The sequence below is a fragment of the Pteropus medius genome, unplaced genomic scaffold (assembly GCF_902729225.1).
Source record: "Pteropus medius unplaced genomic scaffold, Ma_sr-lr_union100, whole genome shotgun sequence".
Lineage (NCBI taxonomy): Eukaryota > Metazoa > Chordata > Mammalia > Chiroptera > Pteropodidae > Pteropus > Pteropus medius.
Window position 1 is genome coordinate 18,366,089 of NW_024349796.1, and position 24,699 is coordinate 18,390,787.

General features: G+C 57.5%; 2 protein-coding genes across 2 annotated transcripts; both read left to right on the plus strand.

Moving 5' to 3' along the window:
- The first annotated feature begins 339 nt into the window (after window positions 1-339).
- TIMM17A (translocase of inner mitochondrial membrane 17A) lies at window positions 340-8,175 on the plus strand. Its single transcript, XM_039883575.1, has 6 exons — window positions 340-461; window positions 2,809-2,908; window positions 3,033-3,096; window positions 4,852-4,980; window positions 5,693-5,803; window positions 7,756-8,175. The coding sequence occupies exons 1-6, from the start codon at window positions 355-357 to the stop codon at window positions 7,824-7,826; spliced, it is 582 nt and encodes a 193-aa protein (XP_039739509.1). The 5' UTR covers window positions 340-354; the 3' UTR covers window positions 7,827-8,175.
- A 4,587-nt stretch (window positions 8,176-12,762) lies between these two features.
- RNPEP (arginyl aminopeptidase) lies at window positions 12,763-22,519 on the plus strand. Its single transcript, XM_039883649.1, is given in 10 exon segments — window positions 12,763-13,051; window positions 13,054-13,171; window positions 16,282-16,619; window positions 16,622-16,914; window positions 18,319-18,752; window positions 18,754-19,076; window positions 20,290-20,433; window positions 21,158-21,270; window positions 21,390-21,444; window positions 21,447-22,519. Coding segments are annotated over 10 exon segments (2,475 nt in total). The 3' UTR covers window positions 21,815-22,519.
- The last annotated feature ends 2,180 nt before the right edge of the window (window positions 22,520-24,699 follow it).

Genomic DNA, 24,699 nt, shown 5'->3' on the forward strand with positions numbered 1-24,699 from the left:
ACATTCCAGGCCCTGTGACTGAACGACCAAGAAGACACTGTCGCCCTAAGGGCTACGTGTCGTCGCTTGGAGCTTCACAAATCATGTCGAACGGGGCGGCATTCATTCAGAACAGGCAGCCAAAGTACTCAAAAGAGGAAACGTATTTGGAAAGGCTGCAAACCCGAGCGGAAGAGCCCCAGGTTTCTTTCAGGCCACCGGGCTACCGGTGACCGGGAACCGGAACTCCCAGTCGCGGGCTGCAGTCGGACCCGCAGCCTGCAGGACCGGGGCGGGGCCAGCCTCGCGCTGCCCCCGATTCCGGGCTCCCATTGGCTGCGGGAGGAAGCGGTGAGCCAATCCCCACAGATCTTAATGTCCTCCGCCGGGACCACTTCCGCCTCCGGGTCAGGCCCCGCCCCGCTCTCCCGGCGTCGCTTGCGAGCTGGAATCAAAATGGAGGAGTACGCCCGAGAGCCCTGGTGAGTTTGACCGGCGTCCTCTCCCTGCTCCTGCCCTTCGCTCTTGTCTGTTCAGGCTCCCGAGGTTAACTACGCGGGCGTGGTAACCATGGGCGGTGCGGGCTGGAGCTGCCCTTCGGCCGGACCGCCCACACCCGGGCCCAGCCGACCTTGTGCCGGGTCAATAATCGTACCCTCTGCTCGCCTAGGTGACCTTAGACGCGTCCCTGCCTTTCGCTTTGCTCAGCTCTTGCGTCGAGGAAGGAAAGTCAGGCCTCCCAGGGGGTGCCATTCTCGAAGCAGTCTTTGTATCTTGACACGTGTCCGCAGGGCCAAGCATTTCACATGAGCGGAACATAGATTATACCCAAAGGGGCTGGATGAGCTCCTATAGGCAGGGGCCTCGTTTTCGTGCTTGGGAGTCTCACTTGGAGGAGAAAGGGCAAAAGTTATCTGGAAAATGAAAGAGAGAGTAACATGTGTTCTCTGAAAAGCCATGAACAGGAATTTATACATTTGTGAAGAATTTATTGAGGGCTCTGCATTTTGTTAAGTTCAAGGAATAAAAGCGTGAATAAATCAGGCGCACGAATAGATCATTAAAAAGGGGCATTATTGCTGTGAGGTCTCAGGTTGCTTGAGTTTAAAGTTTCTGGGTTCATAAAGGAAAAATCAGAACTTGTTATTTGGATTAGTCACCTGTTTTATTGTGTAAGAGCAGGAACCAAGATGTCTTCAAGTTGTGAAAGTGCCCAGGATTTTAAAATATTAGGAATTGAATTTAATTTTTTAACAGGTGGTTCACACCGTTTTTTAAAAAATAACTTGTAATTTTGTTGCTGTTAGTTACTGGTTCTCTGTGGCCTGTATTTGTCTGGCATTTATATTCTGTTAGATTCTGGCTTCAACTCTTCGTGTAACCCATCACCTCCCCGGCAGGAACGTTTTGATTTTAGCCGGACTTTGTTCAGAAACTCCCATCTTGCCTTTGATTTGGACGTCCTCTCCTGGATTGCGTACTCTGGCTGCTCTCTGCTCTGAATCCTGCTGGGTTTGTTTGTTTGTTTTTCCCACCGATTCCGTAATGCTCATTTATTTCAGCTCCAACTAATTATAAGATCATTTAGGGTAGATCTTTTAAAGTTACCCACCACTCAGAGGGAGCCACTCATTCATTCCCCTGGGTCTTTCCTCTTCCTGTTCTACCTTTTTAAAGAAAATTTCCTAATCCTCTTTAGTTTTTCAGCACTGCTTCTCAAACTCTTAAAGTGAAATCAGGTCACCTGCGGATTGCGTTAAACTGTAGACCGATTCAGTAGGTCTTCAGTGTGGCCTAAGAGTTTTTAGTTCTAACACATTTCCAGGTGTTGCTGATTTTGCTTTTAGGGCCACAGAAGCAAGCCTGGGGTAGCAAGGCCCCAAAGCATCCGGCTGATAATTGGAATATCTGCTGCACGAGTATCATGAGTTCTATTACTTGAAAAGGATGTGGTGTTTTGCCTGCATGGCTTTGTATTCCTGTCTGGCAAAGTCAGAAATTACTCATTATTCAAATTCTTCTGTAGCATTTATACTCTGAATTCACAGGTTTACTTGAGCAGGTAGATTGCGCATAGGCACATAACATTTGACCCTTGCCACTAGATTAAAAAAAGAATCTTTTACTTACGATGGGTTGCAAATGAATTTAACTATTTACAGATTTTTTTTATAAGCTGGATTGCTAGATTACTAGTTTTATTCTCCTGATATTACTTGGATTTCAGTGTGTTCCATGAGGTAGGGTGCTACATTTGCAAGCTGGGCTTACAAATTTAATCTCCAAGTATTGGATATTGGAAAATACCCATGTGTTAAATAGATCTGATGCAAACTAAAGTTCTAAATGGTAACTGGACTCAATAAACCCTGAAAGAATGTCAGACTTTGAAAACTTTGTCTCCCTCTGCACCGATTGAGTGTTCATCCTTTGGCTTTCAGCTTTAAATTTCACTGCAGCTGGAAAGCTTGCCTCGATCTGCGGGAGACCGAAGCCGCGTTCTTGATGACAGTGCAGTGTTCTCCATACTGGTTTATTCACTTTTGCGGTGTCCAGCTTAAAATGAATACGCTAATTGTTAACCGAGGGAGGAAAGGGTTACTGACACTACAGAGCTAAAGCCAGTTCCATCCCTTCTAGCTTAGGCGCCTTGGGGCTGAATAGACGTGGATATGTTCCCGACCCTTCATCTTTGTCTGTATTTCGTGGGCAATTGTTTATTGGTTGCGGAGGGCCCTGCCTTGGGATCTGCCGCGTCCCTTACTGTGTTAGCAAAGGTCTTATGGTTTATGAATGAGAACTGCGGTCATGTTTTTCCCCTGTGCGTAGCCCCTGGCGCATTGTGGACGACTGTGGTGGCGCCTTCGCGATGGGCACCATAGGTGGCGGCATCTTTCAAGCAATCAAAGGCTTTCGCAATTCTCCAGTGGTAAGTGGGTGAATGGTCTTGCCTTATTATCACTTGGAACCCAGATCTGCTCCTATCACTGATGGCTTGTCAGCGGGTTGGGGACGCATCGCCCTTCTAATGTGTTCTGGTTGCTTTTTTATAGGGAGTGAACCACAGACTGCGAGGAAGTTTGACAGCCATCAAAACCAGGGCTCCACACTTGGGAGGTATGGAAACAGAACTTCTCTGTTTGTGCTCCGGGCTCTTCGTGTTTATTTGGAGATGAAGCTCTGTTTTCTTCTTTTCTAGAGTATGCCAGTTTCTGATTTTAGGTCAGACTCAGTTTATTACAAATGAACATCTCTGTAGGTTCTTCTTGATTTATGGTTTATTGAGAAATTAACTTGAATTGTCGGGAAAGAGATGCTTTTGATATGTCTCCATTGTTCTTGAGCTCTTCCTACCATTTTGGAACGAGATGCTGTAGGCTCTTCCCATGCTTTCCTTGCCCTAGCCATAGAGCCATCCATTTCTCCCAGGAGACCTGGTGCCTTCTCATTGAGAATGGCGTCTGGGCACTGAGTGCACCATTACCGGTGGGCGTTGCTATTCCCAGGCCATCTTGTAAGAGAGCTTGGCATGTCTGCGTAGCAGGGACGTAACAGCCACACATGGACACAGGCGAACTTGCGGCTCTGCTTCCCGTTCAGACTCCCAGCTTTCATGCTTTTGCCTTGTCATGTGACACCCCTCCCACCCCCAGCCGCCAGGCTGTGGCACCCCGTGGCGGGCCTGCCCACGTGACTACACTGACCTCCCCGCCCGTGCCAGGCTGCCCTCCTGTGTGGACCAAGTCTCCACTGTCGCCAGGAGGCACGGCTTGCTCTGGCCTTTGGTCTTGGGCGAGGGGAGAGCCAGGCTCTTGTGAGGGAGTGGGAGAGCCTCTGAGGAACTCAGTGAGGGAATTCTGACATCCCTGGGCACCGTCTCTGCCAGGGCACAGACGCTGAGTTAAAACTCGTTTATTTTTGTGTGGTACGTGATATCTAGTATTGGCCCTAAAGCGAAGGAGCTCGTGCTCCACCTCTGCTGGGACCTCCTCTCGGAGTCGTTGACAGTGCGCCCTGGAAGAGGCGCCTGGCGGTGTCTGGATCGGATGCTGGCGGCGTCCAGCTCACTGCCATCTCCACACACTTCGAGGTTTCCGGGGGCAAAGAACGAGGTGGCCGGGGCTCCTCCATGCAGTTCTTCTTCTTTCTTTCACGTTAATAACTATGACGACTTTTCATGCAGTGTGAAGTCATGTGTATTCGTTTCAGAAGCCTGGAAAACAAGCACAAAGAAAGTGGTCATCTGTCATGACACCCAGAGATGCTGACAGTCGATGTCGCCTCTGGGTTTTGCGTGTGCTCGGATGTGGTGGCTGTTTGTTTCTTTTTTTACAGATTGTTGCTGTGGTTAGGGAGTTTGAGAGCACAGTCATCCGATTGAGGGTCGTTTTTAGTTTTGTGCTTGCGGAATAAAAGGTGGAAAAGAGAGGAGCAGTAATTTCTGTCCCCTCGCTGCTCCGCGATTGTTTGCGCCCTTCATCCGCCACGCTGGCACGAATGGCCTTGCAGCTGGAACACGTTCCAGAAAAGCTGGATTTCTTTTGCATTCCCGTTGGTGATTCTGTGGAGCAGACTCTCAGAGACCCTGAGCGCGGGCGCGGGCGGGCCGGCCGCGTTCGCTGCTGGTGCGCCGCGGCTCTGGGCCGTTGCCCGTTTTCCAGCTGATGTAACGCAGCCCACGCTTGGTTAAGAAGATAAATATCCTGACTTCTCTTCGTCTGTCGCTTATTAACGCTTGTGTTTGCATACGTTTGGAGTGCGAGAGTTTTGAGAATACAATGAGTGTTGTTATGTAGACTTAGTTTTTACGGTAGCATTTTAAACGTAAGATGAAAAAATGAAATTTGCATTGTTCGTTTTCAAACACAACAGGCAGCTTTGCAGTTTGGGGCGGCCTGTTTTCCATGATCGACTGCAGTATGGTCCAGGCCCGGGGGAAGGAAGACCCCTGGAACTCCATCACCAGTGGGGCCTTAACGGGGGCCATCCTGGCGGCAAGAAGTAAGTGCTGTTGCAGACACACTCGGGAGCGGGACTGCTCGGGGACCGCGTCTGCCTCAGCTTGGCGACGTCTGGCGCATATAAAACTGAGCTCGGTTTAGTTTGGCATAGCATGAATGGATACGGCGATTTGGGGGAAGGAAGTAAGTCTGTCTGCCGGGAGTTTGAGAATGCGAGGGCGTGCGGCTCCAGCCTGGGCCTCACGGCGGGCGGGAGCACTCACGGCCCCCTGCGCCGCTGACTGCGGCCTCCCATCAGTGCTTTGGAGTTAACGGTACTGGCTCATGGGGTGGTTACGGTAACGAGCACAGACCATCTTCTGGGTCTTTGAGACCAGAGCAGCCCAGACTCCCTCTGGGCTCAGTGCTTTAGGCCAGCAGTTGTCAAGCATTTCGTAAAGAGCCAGGTAGTCAATATTTTAGGCTTTGTGGGCTGTGAGGTCTTCGTTACAGTGATTCAGCTCTGCCATCGTTGCTGAAAGCAGCCACAGGCAGTGCCTAATGGGTGAGCATGGCTGTTCCTATGAAACTTCATTTACATAATCAAGCAGTGAGCCGGATTTGAGCTAGGGGCTGTGGTCTGTTGACCCCTGGTCTCAGCCACTGAGAGAGGGTTTGGGAATGAGGTAGCCTGGCCGTGTGGATAGCTCGTTACCACATCTCACATTAAACTAGATTTCTATTAAAGCAATCTCTCTTACCGATGTACCCAGATGGACCGGTGGCCATGGTCGGGTCGGCTGCGATGGGGGGCATCCTCCTGGCTTTAATCGAAGGAGCCGGTATCTTGTTGACGAGATTCGCCTCTGCACAGTTTCCCAGTGGTGAGTCCCCTTTCTGTTTAATGCCACAGCTCGGACATTTGGAACGGTTCCTGGTGCTTGAAGAGAGTGTTTTGTGTGCTGAATGTGGTGCTTGTGACTGTGTTATGTGTCGACGTGCCGTGTGCCAGGGGGTTATGTCAGTGGGCTCTGACTCAGTTTGAGAAGCTGGACGTGGGTTCAGTTACCGTGTCGTCCACTGTGGCCAGAACGATAGACGTCTTCGGTCTTGCCTTTAGTTCTCAGGTTTCTTCAGCGCTCATTCACTTATTCTAAGACATCCCTGGTCACTTTAGAGGGGCTTGCAAATGTCCAAGAAGAACAGTTGTCAGTCGACAACTTGTCACTGTCGACGTAGGAGCCAGTCTGTGGTACTTACTGGTGGAGAGGACTCACCTGCTGGTGGGGAAGACGGGCCAGCCCGGGAATAGACACACGAGGTGGTGTCATTGTGCCGCTTGCTTTGAAGAAAGTGAAACAGAGTGGTAGGAAGTGGCCGTGTTTGGGAGGGTCGCTTTGGGAGTCTCAGGGAAAGTGTTCTTAAGGAGCTGGTGGCATAACTTGTGTGGGCTTGAGGGTCCCCACGTCGTCACGCCTGCTCAGCGTTACTTTGCGCAGTCCCCCGTGAGTGAGAAAACTCAGTCGTCTCCGTGGGAAATGCCTTGATGCGGGCAAGAAGCAGAAAGAGGCCACAGGGCTCTGGGAGAGACGGACTTGACCTCTGGGCAGGACGTAACGCAGCAGAGGCCTGTGGGAAGGGATTTTTGGGTCTCGGAAGCGATTCGGCATCGAGCTAGGACTAGGTCGTGGTCCCCACTTGGACTTGGCTCCCTGAGGCACGTAGCGTGAGAGCCAGTTTCTGGGCACTGTTCAGACGCTCTGCTCGTCGCGTGCCGGCGAGTGACCTGGGTGACCTGGACCCTCACACCCTGTTGCTGTTGCCCAGTCGTTTCTTCTGAGTTGATGCTCCGTTACTTTCCGGTGTGTTTGCCGCGGCAGTGGGAAGGACTCTGCAGTGAGACACCAGGAAAGCCCCTGCCGCGAACGCAGAGGTCGCTGTGACAGTGTCGGCTTGGAGAAACGAGCCTCGGTGGCTTTGCTCTAGGCTTTTCCTCAGAGGGGTCTCCAAGGAAAGTGCGTTTGGTTTTAGACAGGAAGTGCGAGCGGAGAAGTCTTTGAGAAGTTCATCGTTTTTCTCCAGTTAACTTACGTGCAAAGGTCCTTGAAACAGTGGGGAACAGGAGCTAGCTCTGTGTCTAAGTGGCAGCGCGGGTCAACTTTGGTTTATCTCTTTCACCCAGTGTCGTCCTAAGTGTTCCGTAACGAACAGACACTGCTTTTTATTGAAAAAGCACACATCGTCGCCTTTCAGGGAGCCTCGGGGAGTTTTGCCGCCGCCCCGGCGGTTTTCGGTCTGCCTCGGTTTCCTGGAGAAGAGCGGCTGTCCCGTGAGACAGCCTTGCTGATGGCGTCGCATTCTGAGTGCACAGGCCCTCCTGCCTTCGAGACGAAACTCCACGGGACTCGGTTAGGGGTGACTCCCACTTCAGAGCTCACGTCCCACGTCACTGGCTGTATACACTGGTTTACCGAGTCCTCTCGAAGCATGACAAAGGCACCTCAGCCATGTGAGAGTCATTTTAAATGGCTGCTGGAAACCGCGTCAGGAGGCGCGTGTCCACGTGGCAGCTTGTCGCAGCCACGGCTCTAAACGCCCGAGCTGCCCCCGCTCGGACGGACCGTTGGTGCCGGCGGCGTTGGACAGCTGTTCGTGCCGGGCGCCAGGGGCGGTCTGCTTTGTCGCCGGACTTGCCGGTGCCGTCCTGGGAACGGGGATCTGCGCGGGAGCTCGGGTTGCGGCTCCGAGGCAGCGCGTCGGTTTTCTGTCTGCAGACTTGTTCCTGACTACGGGCCATTCGGGTGGTTTTTAAAACTCTTCTCTCTCCCAACCACAGGTCCTCAGTTTGCCGAAGACCCGTCGCAGTTGCCATCCTCGCCCTTCGGAGACTGTCGACAGTATCAGTAGGGCTTCCTCGGCGGGAAGAGACGCGGAACGTCAAGTTACAGTCCGTTTTAAACCATAGGTGGGACATCTGTGGCCACGTGCGCTACAAAGAGACGTTTAGCACTTTTTCTATTTAAAGGATCTCGGAGGGGGTTAGAAGATAATCCCACGTGTTTATTTATTCACACGTGGATTGCACTTGCGATGCAAGTGCCTGTCCCGTGTCTTTAAAAGAAAACATGCTAAGTGCTTACAAGACAAGGACCAAAGGGCAGACAGCTGTGAGACATGGCCATGGTCTCCTTGGGGACTTCTCCGCCTGGGTTTGTGTGTCCTGCTAGTCAAACAATAAAAAACTCCTGGAACTTGCTCCTTCTCTTACAACCATCTGTAGACTCTGCCTCTCCTCCCCGAACACTTGGATAACGCAGAGTATGTTGCAAACCACGTGTCCCTGGTCAGGCCCTCCCGGCCCGCGGGGCACTGTCGGGGGCTGGCACAGGGAAGGCTTTGTGGGCTGAGGGCTGAGGTGACACACCTGCCTCTGTTTGAAAGGCGGATGCAGTTTCCTGGTGTGAGGCTGGTAGGTGCAAGACTTTGCCTGTGAGGCTCTGAGACTGTCTCCCCGCCCCCCGCCCCCAAAACTACCTTCCTGCGTTTCCGGACGGCCTCCTAGCACTGGAAGTTTGCTGTTCATTGTTGCTTGAAAATAAAGTACACGGTGTTTTTCACGTGTCCCACGTCCCCTGAGGCCCATCTTCATAAAGAGGTGGCTGGCGGTCTGTGGGCCTGGAAAGCAGATTAGCCTTCCGGAATAGGCCGTCTCACTGATTGAACGTGTAGATTCTGGGCATCTGTTTTACCTCGGGTTTTAACGTGTAACCTCGCGCTGCCGCCGCCGCCGCCGCCTTCTCTGCTTTCTCTGCTCCGGCCGGCGCCGTAGCCACGGGGAGCCCCTCAGCCCGGCTCCCGGCTCCCGGCCCTTCCACCCTCGCTCTCGGTTCCGTGTGTCAGCGCTCCCTCTCTCCTCGGGCTAGGAGGTGCCCCTGCTCCCGTCTTCCATCTTCCCTGGCCAAGCCCTGGCTCCACCCTTCTCCCAGGAGCCCTGGTTCCTTTTGTCGGGGAACGGCATTCGGAAACCCTGGTCTGGCTGCCATTGCTTGTCCCTTTCCGGGGAGAGGGCTGCGAGATCCATGTAAGGCACGGACCCGGGGCGTGCGCTTCTGATATTTCTAAATCTGCACGTGAAACAAAGCCTGTGAATCCCTCCTGGTCCACAGGATTCGGTGTTGCAATCCCCCTCCTTACCTGGCACTCGTTATCTGTGACAACTTGCTCACTCGTCCAGTCCCAGTTACACGTAAGGGAACTGCAGAACCGCTGGACCGTGCCTCTGAGACAGGTCCGCCGGCGAGGGCACAGCACTCGCTTTGGTCCGTCAGCGCTCACCCAGACCGTCCCCACGCTGTCTGGGCCCCTCCCGCCTCGCCCTCAGCGTGGTCGTGTGCGTGGTCGTGTGCGTGGTCGTGTGCGGCGTGGCACAGTTCGTCATTGGCTGCGCGTGCGTTGCCTCTTTCTGCGTCCTGGTTGAGTGTCGAGAAGTCTGCATTTGGTATAATTCACTGTGGCGTGCACGTCTGGACTCTGACGCAGACAGGTTCCAGGAGCAGTCAGACACAGGACAGGGACGCCAACCCCAGCGTTCACAGCCAGCCATTCCTTCCGTCCGTCTCGCACGGCAGCTCCCGGTGTGCTTCCTGCCTGTGGGTTTTCACCTTCAGGGGTCGTGCACGTGGCCTCATTTGGCACGGCACCCGGCCCGGCTTCCTGCGCTACCAGGGCGTCGAGGCGTGCCCGTGCCATGTGAGTGTGCCGAGCGATGCCCCGGTGCTCATCCCTCCGCCAGCTGCAGGACATGGGGGAGTTTCCAGTTTGGGGCGCTTACGAATGAGGTCGCTGTGAATTATAATTCACTTGTGTATTATAAGATTCTGTCTGTACGAAATATCCGGAATAGGCAAATTTGTGTTTCTCCTGGTGGACCCGCGGTCATGAGGGGCCCGTGCGTGATTTTGGAGGGGACTGCGGAAGTCCTGGCCGCTCTGCGTGCTGGCCAGCGCGGGGCGAGGCCGCTGTTTGCTCGTTTTCAGTTTGGCAAGTCCGTAGGTGCACAGTGGCATCTTGGGGTTTCCGTTTGCGTTTCTCTCACGACCCGTGGTGTTGAGCATCATCTCGTGTTCCCTTGCCATCCTTACGTTTTTGATAAAGTGTTTTCCCAGCCCCCTCGCATGTTTTGTTTCTTCTTTGGTCTTGAAGGTTCTGTGTATGTGGATACAAATCCTTTGTTAGACGTGCGATTTGCAAGTATTTTCTGTATCTTTGTCAGAAATTAGTTGTGTGGGTCTCCTTCTGGGCTCTGTCCCGTCAATCTGCGAAGCTGCCTTTCGCCGGTGTCAGCTGCAGCTGGGGAGGAAGCTTAGAAATCGAGCGCTGAGTCCTCCCGCTTTGTTCCTCTCTCGTTTCGGCCCTTCCAGGTCCTGTGCCGCTTAAGCTCACAAACGTCACCGAACTTCTAAATTAAGGCACAAAACACTTCTAATACCAAACACTGAAATAAATGTGAGTTATACATACATTTAAGAAAGTGAATAAAATCAAGGAAGATCAGGATTTTCCAACTTGCTTACTCCAGTTCACGATCACGGGCTGGAGCCTCCCTAGCAGCTCAGGATGCCGGCAGGGACCCACCTGAGCAGGTCACCCTTCCCTCCAGGGGCACTCACACCCACCTACTCCCACTGGCACAGTGCAGACACCCCATTCACCTCACGTGCAGCTCTTCGGGATGTAGGAGGAACCTGGTGGCCCTGGGAATCCAGCAGAGCTGGGGAGGATGTGCAGACACCACACAGACGGTGGCCCCCAACAGGAGCAAATTTTTTTTCTCACATCAGCGCTGTAACAAAATGAAGTGTAGCGAAATGTTATTTGAGGGCCTGCGGTTTGTGGGAAAAGGTTACATTGTTGCCGTTGTGCGTGGAGTTAGGATACTCGGGAGAAGGCGAAGGAGGGCAGTTAGTGGTGCACTTTTACCCGACTCTCTCTTGGATGAGCTGTGGTTTGTCTTTTGAAGACTCGATCTGTTTCATCTGTGTCGTCAAATTGATCAGCGCAGGGTGGTCTGAAGTCTTCCTTTTTGTGGTCCTTTTCACGAGGGGGACAGCAGCTTTGCAGCTCTCTGCTGTGAGGAAGGCGTCGCCCTTATTGCACCAACGGCGAGTGTCAGGCCTTCCTTGTGCTCCACTGGGGGGCGCCTCCACCTCTAAGGCTGTGAGCTGGCGTTCCTCGGGTGATTCTGAATTGTGCAGGGTGGTGGTGGTGAGGTGTCTGTCAGCTCATCCCTCACTGTTTTGCTCACTGTTCCTTTTTACATCTCATTCTGTCCTGCGACGATTTTCCTTCTTGAAGTAATTCCTTTAGAATTTCTTTAGTGGGAGTCTATTGGTGGTAAACACTCAGTTTTTCTTACCTAAAAATCTATATTGTCTTCATTCTTGAATAATAGTTTAGCTGAATATGCAATTCTAAGTTGATGGGTTTTTTTCTCATTGTTCTGAAGATAGTGTCTTCTGGCTTTGGTTGTTAATGAGAGGTAAGGTCCACTCTTGGTCCAGTTTCCGCTTGTCATTCTTTTGCAAGTGATCTGTTTTATTTCTTTGGCTGTTCCTAAGATCTTTTTATGTCTTGGTCCTCAATTTAACTGAAACATGTCTACATGTAGATTTTTATTTTTATTTTTATTTTTGCTTTGAATTTGTTGTGATTGTTAAATCCGTAGAATCATGCTTTTCATCTATTCTGGAAGATTTCCAGCCATTATTTTGGAATGTCCAAGATGTGTTACATTCTGAGCACTTAAAAGTAAATAAATAAAAATGAAAGCACTTGAGGAATAGGTGGGTTGTCGGGGCGTCCTTCGGCAGAGACGGTCTTCTGGGATCTCTGCTGAGTTGTTAGGGTGCGTCCCAGCGGTGAACTGGACACTGCGAAAGCCACACGGGGGAGCAAACTGGGAATGATGGGGACGGGGCCGCTCACATTCTGGGAACCAGTGAGCCAACAGGAGGAACGGCCTCGCTCTGGAAAGGTTTCCACAGCCAAGGGGAACAGGTCCCGTGCGCCCAGTGGCCCAATGGCCAAGACCAGGCTGGGTGTGTCTCCCTGCGTTCCCACAGCACTGCTCTTCCCTGGTTGTCGCATAGCACCACGAGCTGTCATTACCCGTTTTCTTGGCTAAGTTCAAGTGCGAGCTGGACTGAGCCCAGGACAGGGTCTGAGCCAGACTTCCCAGTCGTTCCCCTGCGCCCAGCCTGATGGCTGCTCAACCAAAATGCGTCGCGCCGGCGCGTGGGTAACAGGAAGGGGGACCCCGAGCCTCTAACAGGCACCAAGCCCTAGGTGCCCCGGGAAAGGGGTTGTCCAAAGTTTTTGGATTTCACTAACCAGGAAAATAAAGAAAACTAACCCTGACTTTACATGGAAGTTTAAAAAGTAAATAATTCTATAAAACTAGGACATATAACAAGACGCCATCTCCCTTTATGACACCCACTGGGACGGGCGTGGTCCCGCTCGGGATCTGGGAGTGGGGCGTGGCGCTGCCCAGACTTCCGGGCGCCCAGCCTGAGTAGGACCTGGGCCAGGGCCCGGTTCCCCAGTTCTGGGGCTCCGTGCCTGGTTCCCCCGGTTCCAGGGCGCGGCTCCGCAGCTCAGCTCCGGGCCAGGCCCGATTCCCCTGGTTCTGGGGCTCCGGGGCGCGGCTCCGCAGCTCAGCGCAGTGCCTGGTTCCTCTGGTTCCGGGGCGCGGTTCTGGGCGCGGCTCCGCAGCTCAGCGCCGGGGCGGGGCCTGTGCGGGCGGGGCTTCCGCACGGTCTGCGCTCTGCGCTTTGCGAGCACCATGGCGAGCGGAGGACCTGCGCGCGGCCCCGCGGCCCCGCACTCGGCGCGGGCCGCGGACATGGCCTCGGCAACCCGCCTCCGGGGCTTCGAGATGCCGCACCTGCTCCTGGACCTCTGCGCCGAGTTCGGGAGCCGCACGCGGCGCTGCACGGCGGCGCCAGAGCTGCGCTGCCCGGTGCCCGCGGGCGCGTCCGCGGCCGCGCTGCGGCTAGACTCGCACCCGAGCCTGGAGGCCACGGCCGCGGTGCCCCGCCCGGGGGAGCCCGTGCGCTTCCACACGCGGCCCTTCGCGCGCTGTGCCTGTGTTTCCCGCAGCCGCGGCAGCGCTTCCAAGCGGTGATCGCCTACCGCGTCGGCACGGCCCGCGGTGAGTGTGCCGGGTCCCCCGGGGTCCCCCAGGAGTCCAGGTACCCCGGCAGAAGGAAGGAAGGAGATTCCTACTTCTTGTCGCGCTAGCCTGGGGCTCCCGTGCACCGCAGCGTCTCCACCTACCTTCTTCCTCCAGGCAGGCCACCCTGGTTTCTCTCGGCTCCTGGCAGTTTCAGCCTCCCGGCCAGACACCATCCTCTGTGTCCCTCTGGCCTCCCTGCGGTTGCAGTGACCTGTCTGGGTTACCCCTCAGTCCCTCTCAGTCCCTCCAGGACATCGCGTGTCTGAGTCCTTTTCTGCGAGAGGAGGAAACGTTGTCCTCTGCAGCTTTCTGGATAACGAAATATCGGTAGATTGGAGTTAGTGTCGCCCCTGGGCTTTGGGGCCCAGGTCTCTGGTAATTGATTTATTGATTTCTGCCACGTGGTGGCCGGTGGGTTACCCCGATGCTGACCCGGGCCTTTCGTGTCCCCTTGTCTTGCCTTAAGCTGAACAGCTCTGAGCTCAGGTAATTGTTTTTGTTCCCTTCTGTGAAGTCTGGGATTTGATTAGCAAAGGAGTTTCATTAAAAGTCAGAACTGGAATTAGAATACTAGGCTTTATAATAACATGGCCTTCTCACGTGTTGAGTCCGCAGCCTTAAATGGGGGAGGGGGGACGAATATTGGCAATGAGAGGACAGATAGAAGACTACGTGGCGGTCGTCAGTAAGTCAGGAAACCCCTGTGGAGAGTCCTCAGACTGGCAGGAGTCCCTTCTGAGGTGGGCGGGTTCCAGGTGTCATGGGAGGCTGCTGGCCTGCCACCGAAGTGGGTTCGTGACTAGCAGTCCCCTCTCTGAGCTGGCTCAAAGGGCAGTTCTGCTTCTGTCTTTCGCCACTTGAATTAATGAACTTATGTTAGAACTTGTTTCAAAAACGAAAGTCCAAAGCAGTGCAAACTGACCTCCAGGGCAAAGGAGAAACCCAGGGCCCCTAAGGACAGGGACATCTGGAAGCGTGTGCAGTTGCTCCTTTATATGCTGGTTCCTGGCTCTGGGCAGGAATAGAAATTAAACAAGGTAGCTGGACAAATTCAGTCTCCCCAAATCTGCCTCCTCAAAGTGGCCCCGAAAATTAAGTATCCGAACTCAACAGCTTTTATTTAAGACACGACAGCAGAGATCCATGCTCGCAAAGAACTGTCTTTGCACCGTGAAGGTTCCCAGCCGATGGCACGTGTATTTATTCCTTCTCGCTGTTGCCATCCCGGCGAGGTCCCCCTGAGTCACTGGAGGTACTGGTCTCCTGGACTTCCGACTCTTTCTGTAGCTCGGCGACCGCCTGCTCCTTCACGCTCCTCGCTCATGCCGTTAGAAACCAACGCTCAGACGTGGGGTCGCGGCGGGGCCTGACGTGCCGGGCACTGGTCGGCGTTTGAGATGTTCAGCGAGTTGTCTGCACGCGCACCTGCTACCTGGCGATGCTCTGGTGGCCCTGCTGTCATTCTCTGTACTTTATTTTTTTTTTCATTAATAAGATTTATGTTTCAAAAAACAGTTTAAATATGCAGGAAAACAATACGTAGTATGGAGTTTCCTTCTCCACACACGCAGTTCCCCCGACCAGCCTTGTTTGTGAAACTCAGCGCGCCAGTCCGGATGCCTGGAGCCGCGTCCCTCGTCCTTTCGAACCTCTTTACCCTTCACTTAGCATCTTCTTCTGTTCTGGAGCCCGTCGGGAAAGCCGCGGGTGCACTCGGCGGTCCTGCCTCCGCGGGCCGCTCTCGGCTGAGGCTGTCCCAGCCTTTCCTTGTTCCCGGCGCCTGCGGCAGCCCTGCGGTGTGCTGGCCCTTGTATTGCAGGATGCCCTTCTCTCGGGACTGACCTGCTGGTTTTCTCCTCACTAGACCGGGCTCTGGGTTTTAGTTTCTTAAAAAGCGGACGCTGTCTTAGCGCAGGCGTGGGTTCACAGCGAAATCGGGCGGCGGGTCACAAGGTCAGACTGCGTTTCTGCGCATGACTGGTGACCCCGCCCCCCCCCTCCGGCCGAAACGGTGCTGTCCCGTTTCTCCGCTTTACGCTTGAAAACAGGCTTGTTACGTTTTTCGCATACATGCGAAAGTAAAAACTTAAGCCAAGAAAACCCCAGCGTCCCTATGCGGGCCTTGCTTGAGCCTCTTACAAATAGGCCCGCAGTGCCCCTGGGTGCGGCGCTCCTTGCACCTGCCCTCGCAGGCGGCGCTCTCCGCGCCTGGAACGCGCCCCGGGCCCGGAACCCGCGCCCGTGCCCGCCGGCGCCCGCCCGCATGGGGCCGCGAGCCTGGCGTCTCCCTCCCCCTGCGGCTAAATCCTGCTCCTTGGCTTGGGAGGCCCGGCCAAGCCTCCCTGGAATCCAGCCCTTTTCTGAGCTCTGAATGGCTTTGGTGCCGACATATCCGCCCTCCTTCCACCGAGGTGTGAACTTCTTTTTGCTGTGGGTGAAGATTGAGTGTGTTGTTATCGCTCAGATCGGCCTTGGGTGCAGGGTTAGCAGGAAACAGTTGAGGCTCATGTCCGGCGCCGAGTGTCGCGTTGGGAACGGAGAGCTCGCATTCTCGGACTCTCCCAGGGAGGGTCTGCTTTGCTTTTCTGTCTTCTGTCACAAGTTCGAACTCAGCTGCTTCAGTTGTAGTTCTTGATGAGAAACTACAGCAAGAGCGACACAGGAGGGGGACGGGGAGACAGGGTCAGAGGCCAGGCTTGGCACGCTTGAGGCGACTCGTGGGGCACAGCGAGGAAGGGACCCAGAGGGGTCTCTGGCGTGTGCTGTGGACGCCACGCCCTGCTGTGGATCCGGAGAGCGTCGAGCACACGCTAGGACAGAGCATCCCATCCAGAGCCGCGGGGCTGGCGGGCGATCGTAAGGGGGACTTAAGGTGACGGGAAACTCGGCGCCGGCCCGCTCCTTAGCCCTGGGAGGACCGCGCTCACTGGGGGTGTCGGTTCAGCGGTGTCCTTCGGTCCCCTGGGTGTGCTGGTTGGCCCTGGAGCAGTCGGCAGGGAAGGGGAACCCCTGCGCAGTCCCCCCGGGCCAGGCTGTCCCGAACCGGCCCTCTACCCGGCTTGGCCTCGCCCGCCGTGAAGCGCACGTTGGCCGCCCCGAGGGAGGTGAGGCGCACGGTTAGGGCAGCTGCCTGGGGCCTGGAAACAGCCGGGTCCATCAGGTGCGTGTCCACCCAGCGGTAGGCCCCGCCGGAAAACCCCTCCACCTCCGGAGTCAGACCCGCGCTGACTCCCACACCGAGCACAGTTTAGTTTCTGGACGGAGCCGGCCTGACCGCTGCCGTCACCACGCGCCGTGCTGCTCTGGAGCCGGTCGCCGGGACTGTCTCCCTGCAGCGTCCGAGCGGTCTCTGTGGGCAGGTCCCCGCGGCTTCACAGCGGTCATGAGCGCTCACAGCTGTGGGAGGAGAGGTCCGAGCATGGTCTTCTTCCCAATGTCCCAGCCCGTCCCCTCCTACCTGGTGGCCCTGCATTGGGAGACCCGGTTTCGGGGAAGTTGGGCCCGGGTGGGAGGCCGCAGCCCTGCAGGCAGGGCTGGGGTGACCCCCGAGAGTGGAGCTGCTTGGGGCCTGGCCCCCCGCGTCGGAGCGTTTGGAGGCGGGCTCCTTCTGTCCGCCTGCCCCGCCCCCCACCCTGTGTCTGCAGTGGCCCTTGGGGCCACCGCGCAGGCTGCCGCCCTGACCTCCTGCAGCGTCCGGCTGGGGCTCAGGCGGTCGCGCTGGACGGCCCGCAGTGGAGTCCCCAGGGTGCAGCGTTGCCGGCATGAGAGGCCCGGGGGTGGGGGGAGCACACAGGGCGGGGAGGGTGCCGTCCCTGGCCCTGCTCTCAGTCCCTGCAGGCTTTGGGGCCCTGACAGGGCTGGTTACCGGCCACAGGCCCCATGGCTGGGCCTCTGGCACCTCCAGGATCACGGTCCCCCCTCCCGGGTCCACTGGCACTTGTGTCCCACACACACTCAGAGCAGCACCAGCCTTGACGGACCAGCGCCCCGCTTTCAGAAAGGGCCATCTTCCTGATAGGGTGATAGGTGACCAAGGGGATGTCATCTTGGCAGGTGACAGGAAAATGGATAAGTACAGGAATGTTATTTTAGAGAATTTGCTCTCATTAAGGCTCCATCAGGGAGAGAGAGAACTTTCTGTGGCAAACGAGAGAACAGTCTATTCTCAGCACACTGGACAATAACGATGCTTTTGAGCCCTCTGTAATGAATGACAGCACAGCCCATCAGTCCAGTGACAGAGTCCATTGAGCTGGTGATAGGCTTTTCCTCCCCCATCCGGAGGACTGTCCTTGCCTCATGGGTCACCTGTTTGGTCTTGGGGGTCGCATTGGATGGGAGGGTCTTCTGGCAAAGGCACCACCAAACGCAGCCCTGAGACCCATGCAGATCCCAGCGGTGGAGGGACGTGTGCCCAGCAGCCCCTGTGTGTGTGACCTGCCCCCGTGCTGGCGCAGACTGGCCCGGGGGCTGTCACCATCCGCGTTCTGCAGATGCACAAGCCGAGCTGTGCAGAGTCAGAGGTGCCGAGCCGGGGCGCAGATCCAGGTGTTTCTGTTCAGACCTCTGCACTGGAATCCTGGTGATGAGGTTCTGTTTGAGCCACCGTAAGTTCTTTTGACAGAAATGTACGTACTAGTGACAGTGTCTTGGGTGGCCCACATAGCTGAGCCCTAACCTTGTAGTTATGGGGCACGCATGCTGCTGGCAGAGCGCCACACAGTGGCTCCTTGAGGACATGACTCATACCAGCATCCCTCAGCCTCCTGCCCTGTCACGTGACCTTTGGTGACCTTTTGCTCCCCGTGGACAACCCGCCCAGCACTGGGGTCGAGGGCGGCTTTGGGGTTTCTCCATGGCCTCGCCTCCCGAAGCTCAGCGGCCTTTGTCTTTGCGCCTCACCCTCCTCAGCTCTGTGACACTTTCCCGGTCCCTCGTTTCCTGCTCAGGCCCCAGCCCTCCCTCCAGCTGGCCACCTCGTCTCCTGCTTTGTCGAGCGTATTTCGTCTTTCAGATGTGACGCCGTGGGCTTCCCGTTCTGCACGTCCTTCACAGGACTGTCCTGCCCCTGGCTGCCCGCTCTCTGCCCTCTGTCCTCTGGGGCAGTCCCCCGACGCCAGAGGTGAAGGCGTGAGCCAGGCCCAGCTCACTGCTGCTGAGTAGACCGGGCAGGTGACGGAGGTGACGAAATCGTGCCTCCTGGTCACCAGAGGCTGCTCGGCACCCCGTGTTTTCCTTCGACACCCTCCGACGGCAGACACCTTAGGAAAACGGCTCCATGGGGTCTCTGCGACCCCAGGTTGGCTGCCAGGGAGCGCGGGGTGCTTAGGACAGTGGGGCAGCAGCTCTTGGAGAGAAGACCTGGGCCCCAGGGGCCTGGTGTCATGCCGGCCCCAGCCCAGGACGTCCGCTGTGCGTCCAGCGGCCACATCTCAGGGTGCCGAGGAGGCGAGAAGGGCATGGTGGGGCGGGGCCTGCCCTGGCGCCGAGGCCTCCCATGACCCCCGCTTGCCCCGCAAGTATGACCCGCTCCTCATGCCACTGTGCTCCCTATTCGGAGAAATGGAGAAGCCGTACCTGACCTTTGTCACCCCTGCCTGCTCCCGGGGGACCATCCTTGGCGGACGTCATCACCCACGGGATCTCCCACAGCTGGTTTGGGAGCCTGGTCACCAACGCCAACTGGGGACAGTTGGCTGGACGAGGGCTTCACCGTGCAGCCCAGAGGTGGGTCTCCACGCTCCTCCAGCCCTCGGGCCAGGAGGCCAGGGCGGTCTGGGGTTCCCGGGGACTCGTGGGTGTGACGGGACAAGGCCGAGGGGCAGCGGGTGTGTGTGGGCTCATGGTGAAAGTGCCGCTCACCTCAGTGGAAGCCACGTGGCGCTCTGTTCTCCCCGAAGCCGGGCAGCCCCTGGGGGACAGTTACCTGGGATCGTCATGACAGCCGTGGCCTGCTGCACACACCAGCTTCGTGCCAGGTTCGGTGAGAGAAAGACCAAGCTTCGCAGTCTCCCAGCAGCCTCGTGTAGCAGGTCTCACTCCACTTTGTACGCGAGTCCCCTCTGACTCAGCACGAGAAATGTGCCCAGCCGCTCAGCAGCGTGTGCGTGCAAAGCACGCTCAGTACTGTCTTGCTACCGAAGACCCAGCAGGTACCAGGTGCTTTCAAGAAGATGACATTTACCATTTTATTTCTCTGATCAAAATCTACTTGGGCGTATGCGGGAAAGCACACCACGAAACATTTATCCGTCATCTCACTGCTCAGAGATAATCCGTGTGTCTTTCCAGCGTTTTTCTGTGTGTGCATGACTTGCGAGGCAGCACACGATTTTATAGCCGTGTGGTTTTTTTTGTTTTTTGTTTTTTAACTTAAACATCTTCCCAAATCATTGAATTTTCTTCTGCAGCCGCATGGTGTGGATGTTTCATAATTTATTCACTCTCCAGTCGTTAGCTAGGTGGCTCCGGCTTTCCAGTGAAATATATTTTGAGAAACATCTTTACATGTAAATGTCCATGCACGTCTCCGATGGTTTTAGAAGCTTACTTTCTGGATCTGAGTGTCTTAAAGCCTTTCGAGCACATCCTGCCCCTTGTCGCTGAGAAAGTTGGTAAAAACTGACGTTTTTGTCCGAGTCTGTCCCCAGCAGCTGCCACGAGCCCCACGAGCAGACGACGTTACCCCTGTGCAGACAGGAGCCGGAGGCTGGGGGAGGCTAGCAACTCGCCCAGGCTCAGCCTCTGGCGAGTGGCAGAGGTGGCTGGTTCTGACACCCGGTCCCCGTGCCCTGCACCCCTCCCGTGGTGATTTTTAGAGCCAGGAGAGGCGGATACCCTTAGGGAGATTTGGGTGATGGTTTGTCTTGTCTGACGGGAGGAGTCAGATGAAAGTCTGTTTTTACAGCAGTTCAAATTCTTACCGCTGCATGTGTTAGGGTTGTCGGGGGCAGGGGGACCTGTCAGAGGACAGAGGTGGTCCCCGTCTCTGTCTGGGGCAGTGGGGGGCTGGGGCTCAGTCAGCTTCTGTCTCAGGCCCCAGGAGGGGCCGGCATTGAGCGCGCTGTCTCCTCGTGGCCACCAGGGGGCAGCACGCCTGTCCGGTCAGTTCCACAGGTGTGTGCTGCCGCTGAGGGTTCTGCTGGGCCTCCGGTTTCCTTCTGCCCTCGGTCTGCCTACACCTAGAAGCCGCCACCTGGCGGGCCCTGCTTCGTCAGCACATGCACGTCACCGGCGAGGGTCACCCACTCAACAAGCTCCGAGTGAAGACTGAACCAGGTCAGGGGCCCCTGTGCTGGACACCCCCCCACTCTCCCACCCCACGGCCCCCACGCCCATCAAGCTGCATGTCGATCAGTGCGCCCAAGGACACTCTGGGGGATGGGACCCCCAGGGCGACCCTCGGCCACCCCGGAGCTCTGTCTGGTTCTGTGTCCTCGGGGACGTCCCACTGCCCTGCGTTTGTGCAGCTTTGTCCCTGTCATCTTAAGAGTCCCTTCCATTGCTTTTCTGTGCTCAAGTCGGGCCCACGGGTTTTGCAGAGGATGTGGCCACGCCCCGTATGTGTTAAATGGTTCGTCCAAGGCCACGCATTTTTAACTTTAGTCCCGTGTGGGACAGATCCCAAACCGCCTAGTGCAGCTGAAGCCCACGGCACCGACGGTGGACCCGTGACCCGCTCGTTTTAGGCGAGAATGCCACTCTCCTGGGAGCGGAGGGGACTGTAACCGGTGGGGCTGGCCCCGCCCAAGCCCAGGGCTCGGTCCCGGGAGTCTGTGGAGCCCCCCCGCGCGAGGGGACCACGGGGCCGGCTTCTTTGTCCTTGTCCCAGATCCAGTGAGCAGCACCCTCAGGTCTCCCTGGGGTGCCCGAGGCGGCCTGCCCCGCTGTGTTGGGGAGTTGGCCCCAACCGCTTCCAGGTTGTCGTGGGGCCCGGAGCTGGGGAAGAACCCTACAGGGGACAGGTCACAAGGCTCAAGTCTCATCGGCTGTGCTCTTCCAGGCGTTGACCCAGATGACGCCTACAGTGACACTCCCCACGGGCAAGGCTTCTGCTTCGTCTTCTACCTGACCCTCCTGGTGGGGGATCAGGGTCAGTTTGACAAGTTTTTCAGGGTATCCTCTGCTGGGGCTGGGGTGGGGGGGACAGAGCGGACGGCGTGGGAGGGGACAGCGGAGGCCAGAGGGCCCCGCGTGTGAGCCTGCGGCGCCAAGAAGCACCTCCGCCCTCACAGACCTGCGTCCAGGAGTTTAAGCTCCAGAGCATCTTTGCAGAGGACCCTCTGGAGTTCACCTGGAGTATTTGCCCGAGCTGAAGGACAGGGGCGTGGATTCCGTCCCGGTGAGCAGAGGGGCCAGCCCCCAGGCCTGCAGGTGGGTGGGAGGACACCGATCAGAGACCTCGGGATCAGCCCCGGGCCGGACGCCACCCCTCGGGATGGCGTCTCTCACCTCCGCTGCCTCAGCCCTCCTATGTGTTTGTTCACCCTGGACCACACGGCCGGACCCCTGGACCACACGGCCGGACCCAGACTGCTGTCCCCGCTGGAGCTCACAGGGCCCGGGAGTACGGGGCTGCCTCGGCCAGCCCTGTGCAAAGGGAGACTCGGGCTGCCTGGGCCTGCTTCCCGAGGGAGTGGGGACGTGTGTCCTGGGCTGACAGGGCAGCCGCGGCTCCCACTCTCCGGCCGCGTGCCGAGGGCGTGACGGGATCGGTGGTGACAGCTGTGCGGTGGCAGAGCCCGAGCTGTGTTCAGGCCTCACCACCGCCAGCTGAGGCAGGGCCCCTCGTTTCACATAACCTGGAGGCACCGAAAGATGGGGCGACAAGCCATGGCCTCCGGCTCGGCGCTGAGCAGGGAGAGGAGCCCAGGGGCCTGGCCGAGGCCGGGCCGTGGGCGTCGGTGGGTGTGGCTCGGACAGCACACTGGTCACCTGGAGCAACAGCACTTCCAGGACAAGGGGCCGTCCCATCCGACAGTGACAGTCCGGGTGTCGTGACAGGGACCCCGTGGGAACAAGGCCTGGGCGTGGAGGTGGATGGCGAGCCCCCCCGGCCCCCCACCGTGTCCAGGGAAGAACAGAGAACCAGCCGTCTGCGTTGCTGGTTCTAAGGTCCTCCGCAAAGGGCTGTGTTCTGGGGATTCTTTCTTCAGGTTTAATCTTCATTTTAATAAATGTTTTTAAGTGAAAAGTGTTTAAGTCAGCATTGTAGGTCGAAGGGCTGAAATTCCGTCTCCAGGTGTCCTGAGACGGTCACTGTGCGAGGCCCAGAGGGCGGCCGCGTCCCTTGTGCGCGGGGCTGCGGGGGGTGCGTCGGAGGAACGGGCACTGTGGCTGGAGCGTGGCCGCTCGGGGATGTGCGCGGACGTGTGGTGCCTGGCACCCGAGCGCGGTGTGGTCTGCTCGCTCCCTCCTGCTGCTGGGAAGTGCGCACGTGTTTAGCCGTCTGCCCGGAGCCGCAGCCGGTGGCGGTGAGTGGGGTCTGCTCAGCTGTTTTCTGCTGTCAGCGTGGGGACCTTGGCACTTTGCAGCTTAGGGTTGAAAAGCAACTTTTAAGTATCTTTAAGCTGTTCTTAAATACAGGCCACCCGACGATTGTGGCTCTGTCCTTGGCTTGGGGTCATCAACACAGGCCCCCACTGGCTGCACGGGGGTAGGGCAGGGAACACAAATACCACCCCCAGTGAAGGCCAGCGAGAGGGGGCGCCCTGCGCAGGCCGACAAGCGCCCTGCAGGGAGGGGGCCGCGGTCTCAGGAGAGGGGCCGGGGGCCCAATCGTGCAGAGCCCCAGGCCTGAGTGCTTTGACGGCACAGCTCCTGAGGCTGTTCCTGGCCGGTGTTACGGGTGGGACACTTGTGGCTCATCGGCTCTGAGACGGGTGGCCTCGCCTCGTTGGTGCTAGGGCCTGCGCGTCGGGGAAGTCAGGGACCCAGTAATGACAGCATCACAGGAAGCTCTCTCTCAGACAGCTGCCGTGACCCCATGAACCTTCTGAGTCCTCACGGTTCACGGCGCAGGAATCCAGCGTGTGTCACCCACCCCTCAGCACCTTGGCCACCGCACAGTGCTGCTGGCCGTGCTGGCATGTCACAGGGCTGGGCACAGCGCTCTGCGTCCCCATCCCCAAGACGAGGCTCTGCCCCTCCGGGTGACCTCGAGGGCATCGGAAAGGCCACGCCTGCCTTCTGCAGCTCTGACCCCTGCCCCAGAACCTGCCCCACCCGCCCAGGCCCTGGCTCAAGCCGAGTCCTCGAGTCCTCGAGTCCCTGTCCTGCGTCACTGCCGCCGGGCTGTGGAGGCGGGGGCGGGGGGGCGGGAGCCAGCCTGAGGTGCCCCCCTCTCAGCCCCGCAGCCCTGTCCTTTCTCTTGCTCCTCTGTCCCCGCCCTCCGGGGAGCATGTGAGCTGGGAGCTGTGGGCTGGGAGCTGGGAGCCAGTTCTCCCACATTCCAGGCTGAGTGACTGGGTGGAGGGTGTGCCCGCCTGGGGGGCTGGGGAAAATCCTAGCAGGGCCCAGCTCTGCTGTCTCCCACCCGCGGGGGGTGGGGCCTGGGCCCCGCAGGTTCCCCGGCCCACATTTCTTATTCTTGGGCTGCAGGGTTAGGGCGAGGGCAGCTCTGGAGGGGGCGTCGCCTCCTCTGTGTGCACATCCCGCCTGGCATTATGGGGAGGGACACAGAGCCTGTGTCACCAGCCCTGCACTTTCGGGGTCATTAAGTCCAAACAGCCTTGTCTGTACAAATGGGGAAACTGAGGCGCAGAGTCCCACGGCCCGGGCACTAGGAGGCAGGCCCCCCTCCTCCGCCCTCGCACCCCGTGCGGCCTGCTCAGGGTCTTGGAGCGTCTGTCGGACACGGTGCCTGTGTCTGGCACCAGCTGGTGGAGAGGGACTCACTGCTCATGCGGACAGCAAAGGCTTGGCCCTGGGTCTGAGCGGAGGATGGGAAGCATGCAGTGAAGGGCTCGGGTCCGGCCCCACTCCGTAAGCAGCCTGGGCGTGTGGCCTGGGCTCCGTCTGTAAACCAGGGGCAACTGGACCCGCCTCCCGGGGTGTTAGGGTGCCGCAGGACAGAAACACCGGCCGCAAGCACCTGCTAAGTGGCCACTGGATAGAGCTTTGCTCCCTTGAGTGACAGCATCCAGGTCGCGGGCTCTGACCACTAGGGGGCAGCAGCCACGCTCTGCCGGGCAGCGAGTGGAGCTCAGGCTGGGGGCCAGACGGAGAGATGAGCACAGCCCTGGGGTTCCTCGCCGTCCGCACCGCCGGCCGGGACAGGGGCATGCGGGGGGCGAGCGGCAGACAGCCCAGGTCTCTGCAGAAGTGTCCGCAGCTACCCCGATGCCTGGACAGAGGCCGGGCTGGCAGGCGTGGTCCCCCAGTCCCCAGAGAACCTTTTGGCCCGGACGCTGGGCACCAGGAAAACCAAGCCTGAGTCTTCTGCCCATTAGGCTCCTGTCCTCCATCTCCAGGGCCCACGGCCCGGTTCCTGTAGGGTTCACATCCCCACACACCCTCCCGGGCCTGCCCTACACCTTGAGGAAT

What these genes read in the sequence shown, in the direction of transcription:
- TIMM17A (XM_039883575.1), top strand. Translation starts at nt 355, where the DNA reads ATGTCCTCCGCCGGGACCACTTCCGCCTCCGGGTCAGGCCCCGCCCCG. An exon ending in GAGTACGCCCGAGAGCCCTG is followed by an intron (nt 462 to 2,808) that starts GTGAGTTTGACC and finishes CCCTGTGCGTAG; the next exon opens with CCCCTGGCGCATTGTGGACG. An exon ending in CAGGGCTCCACACTTGGGAG is followed by an intron (nt 3,097 to 4,851) that starts GTATGGAAACAG and finishes CAAACACAACAG; the next exon opens with GCAGCTTTGCAGTTTGGGGC.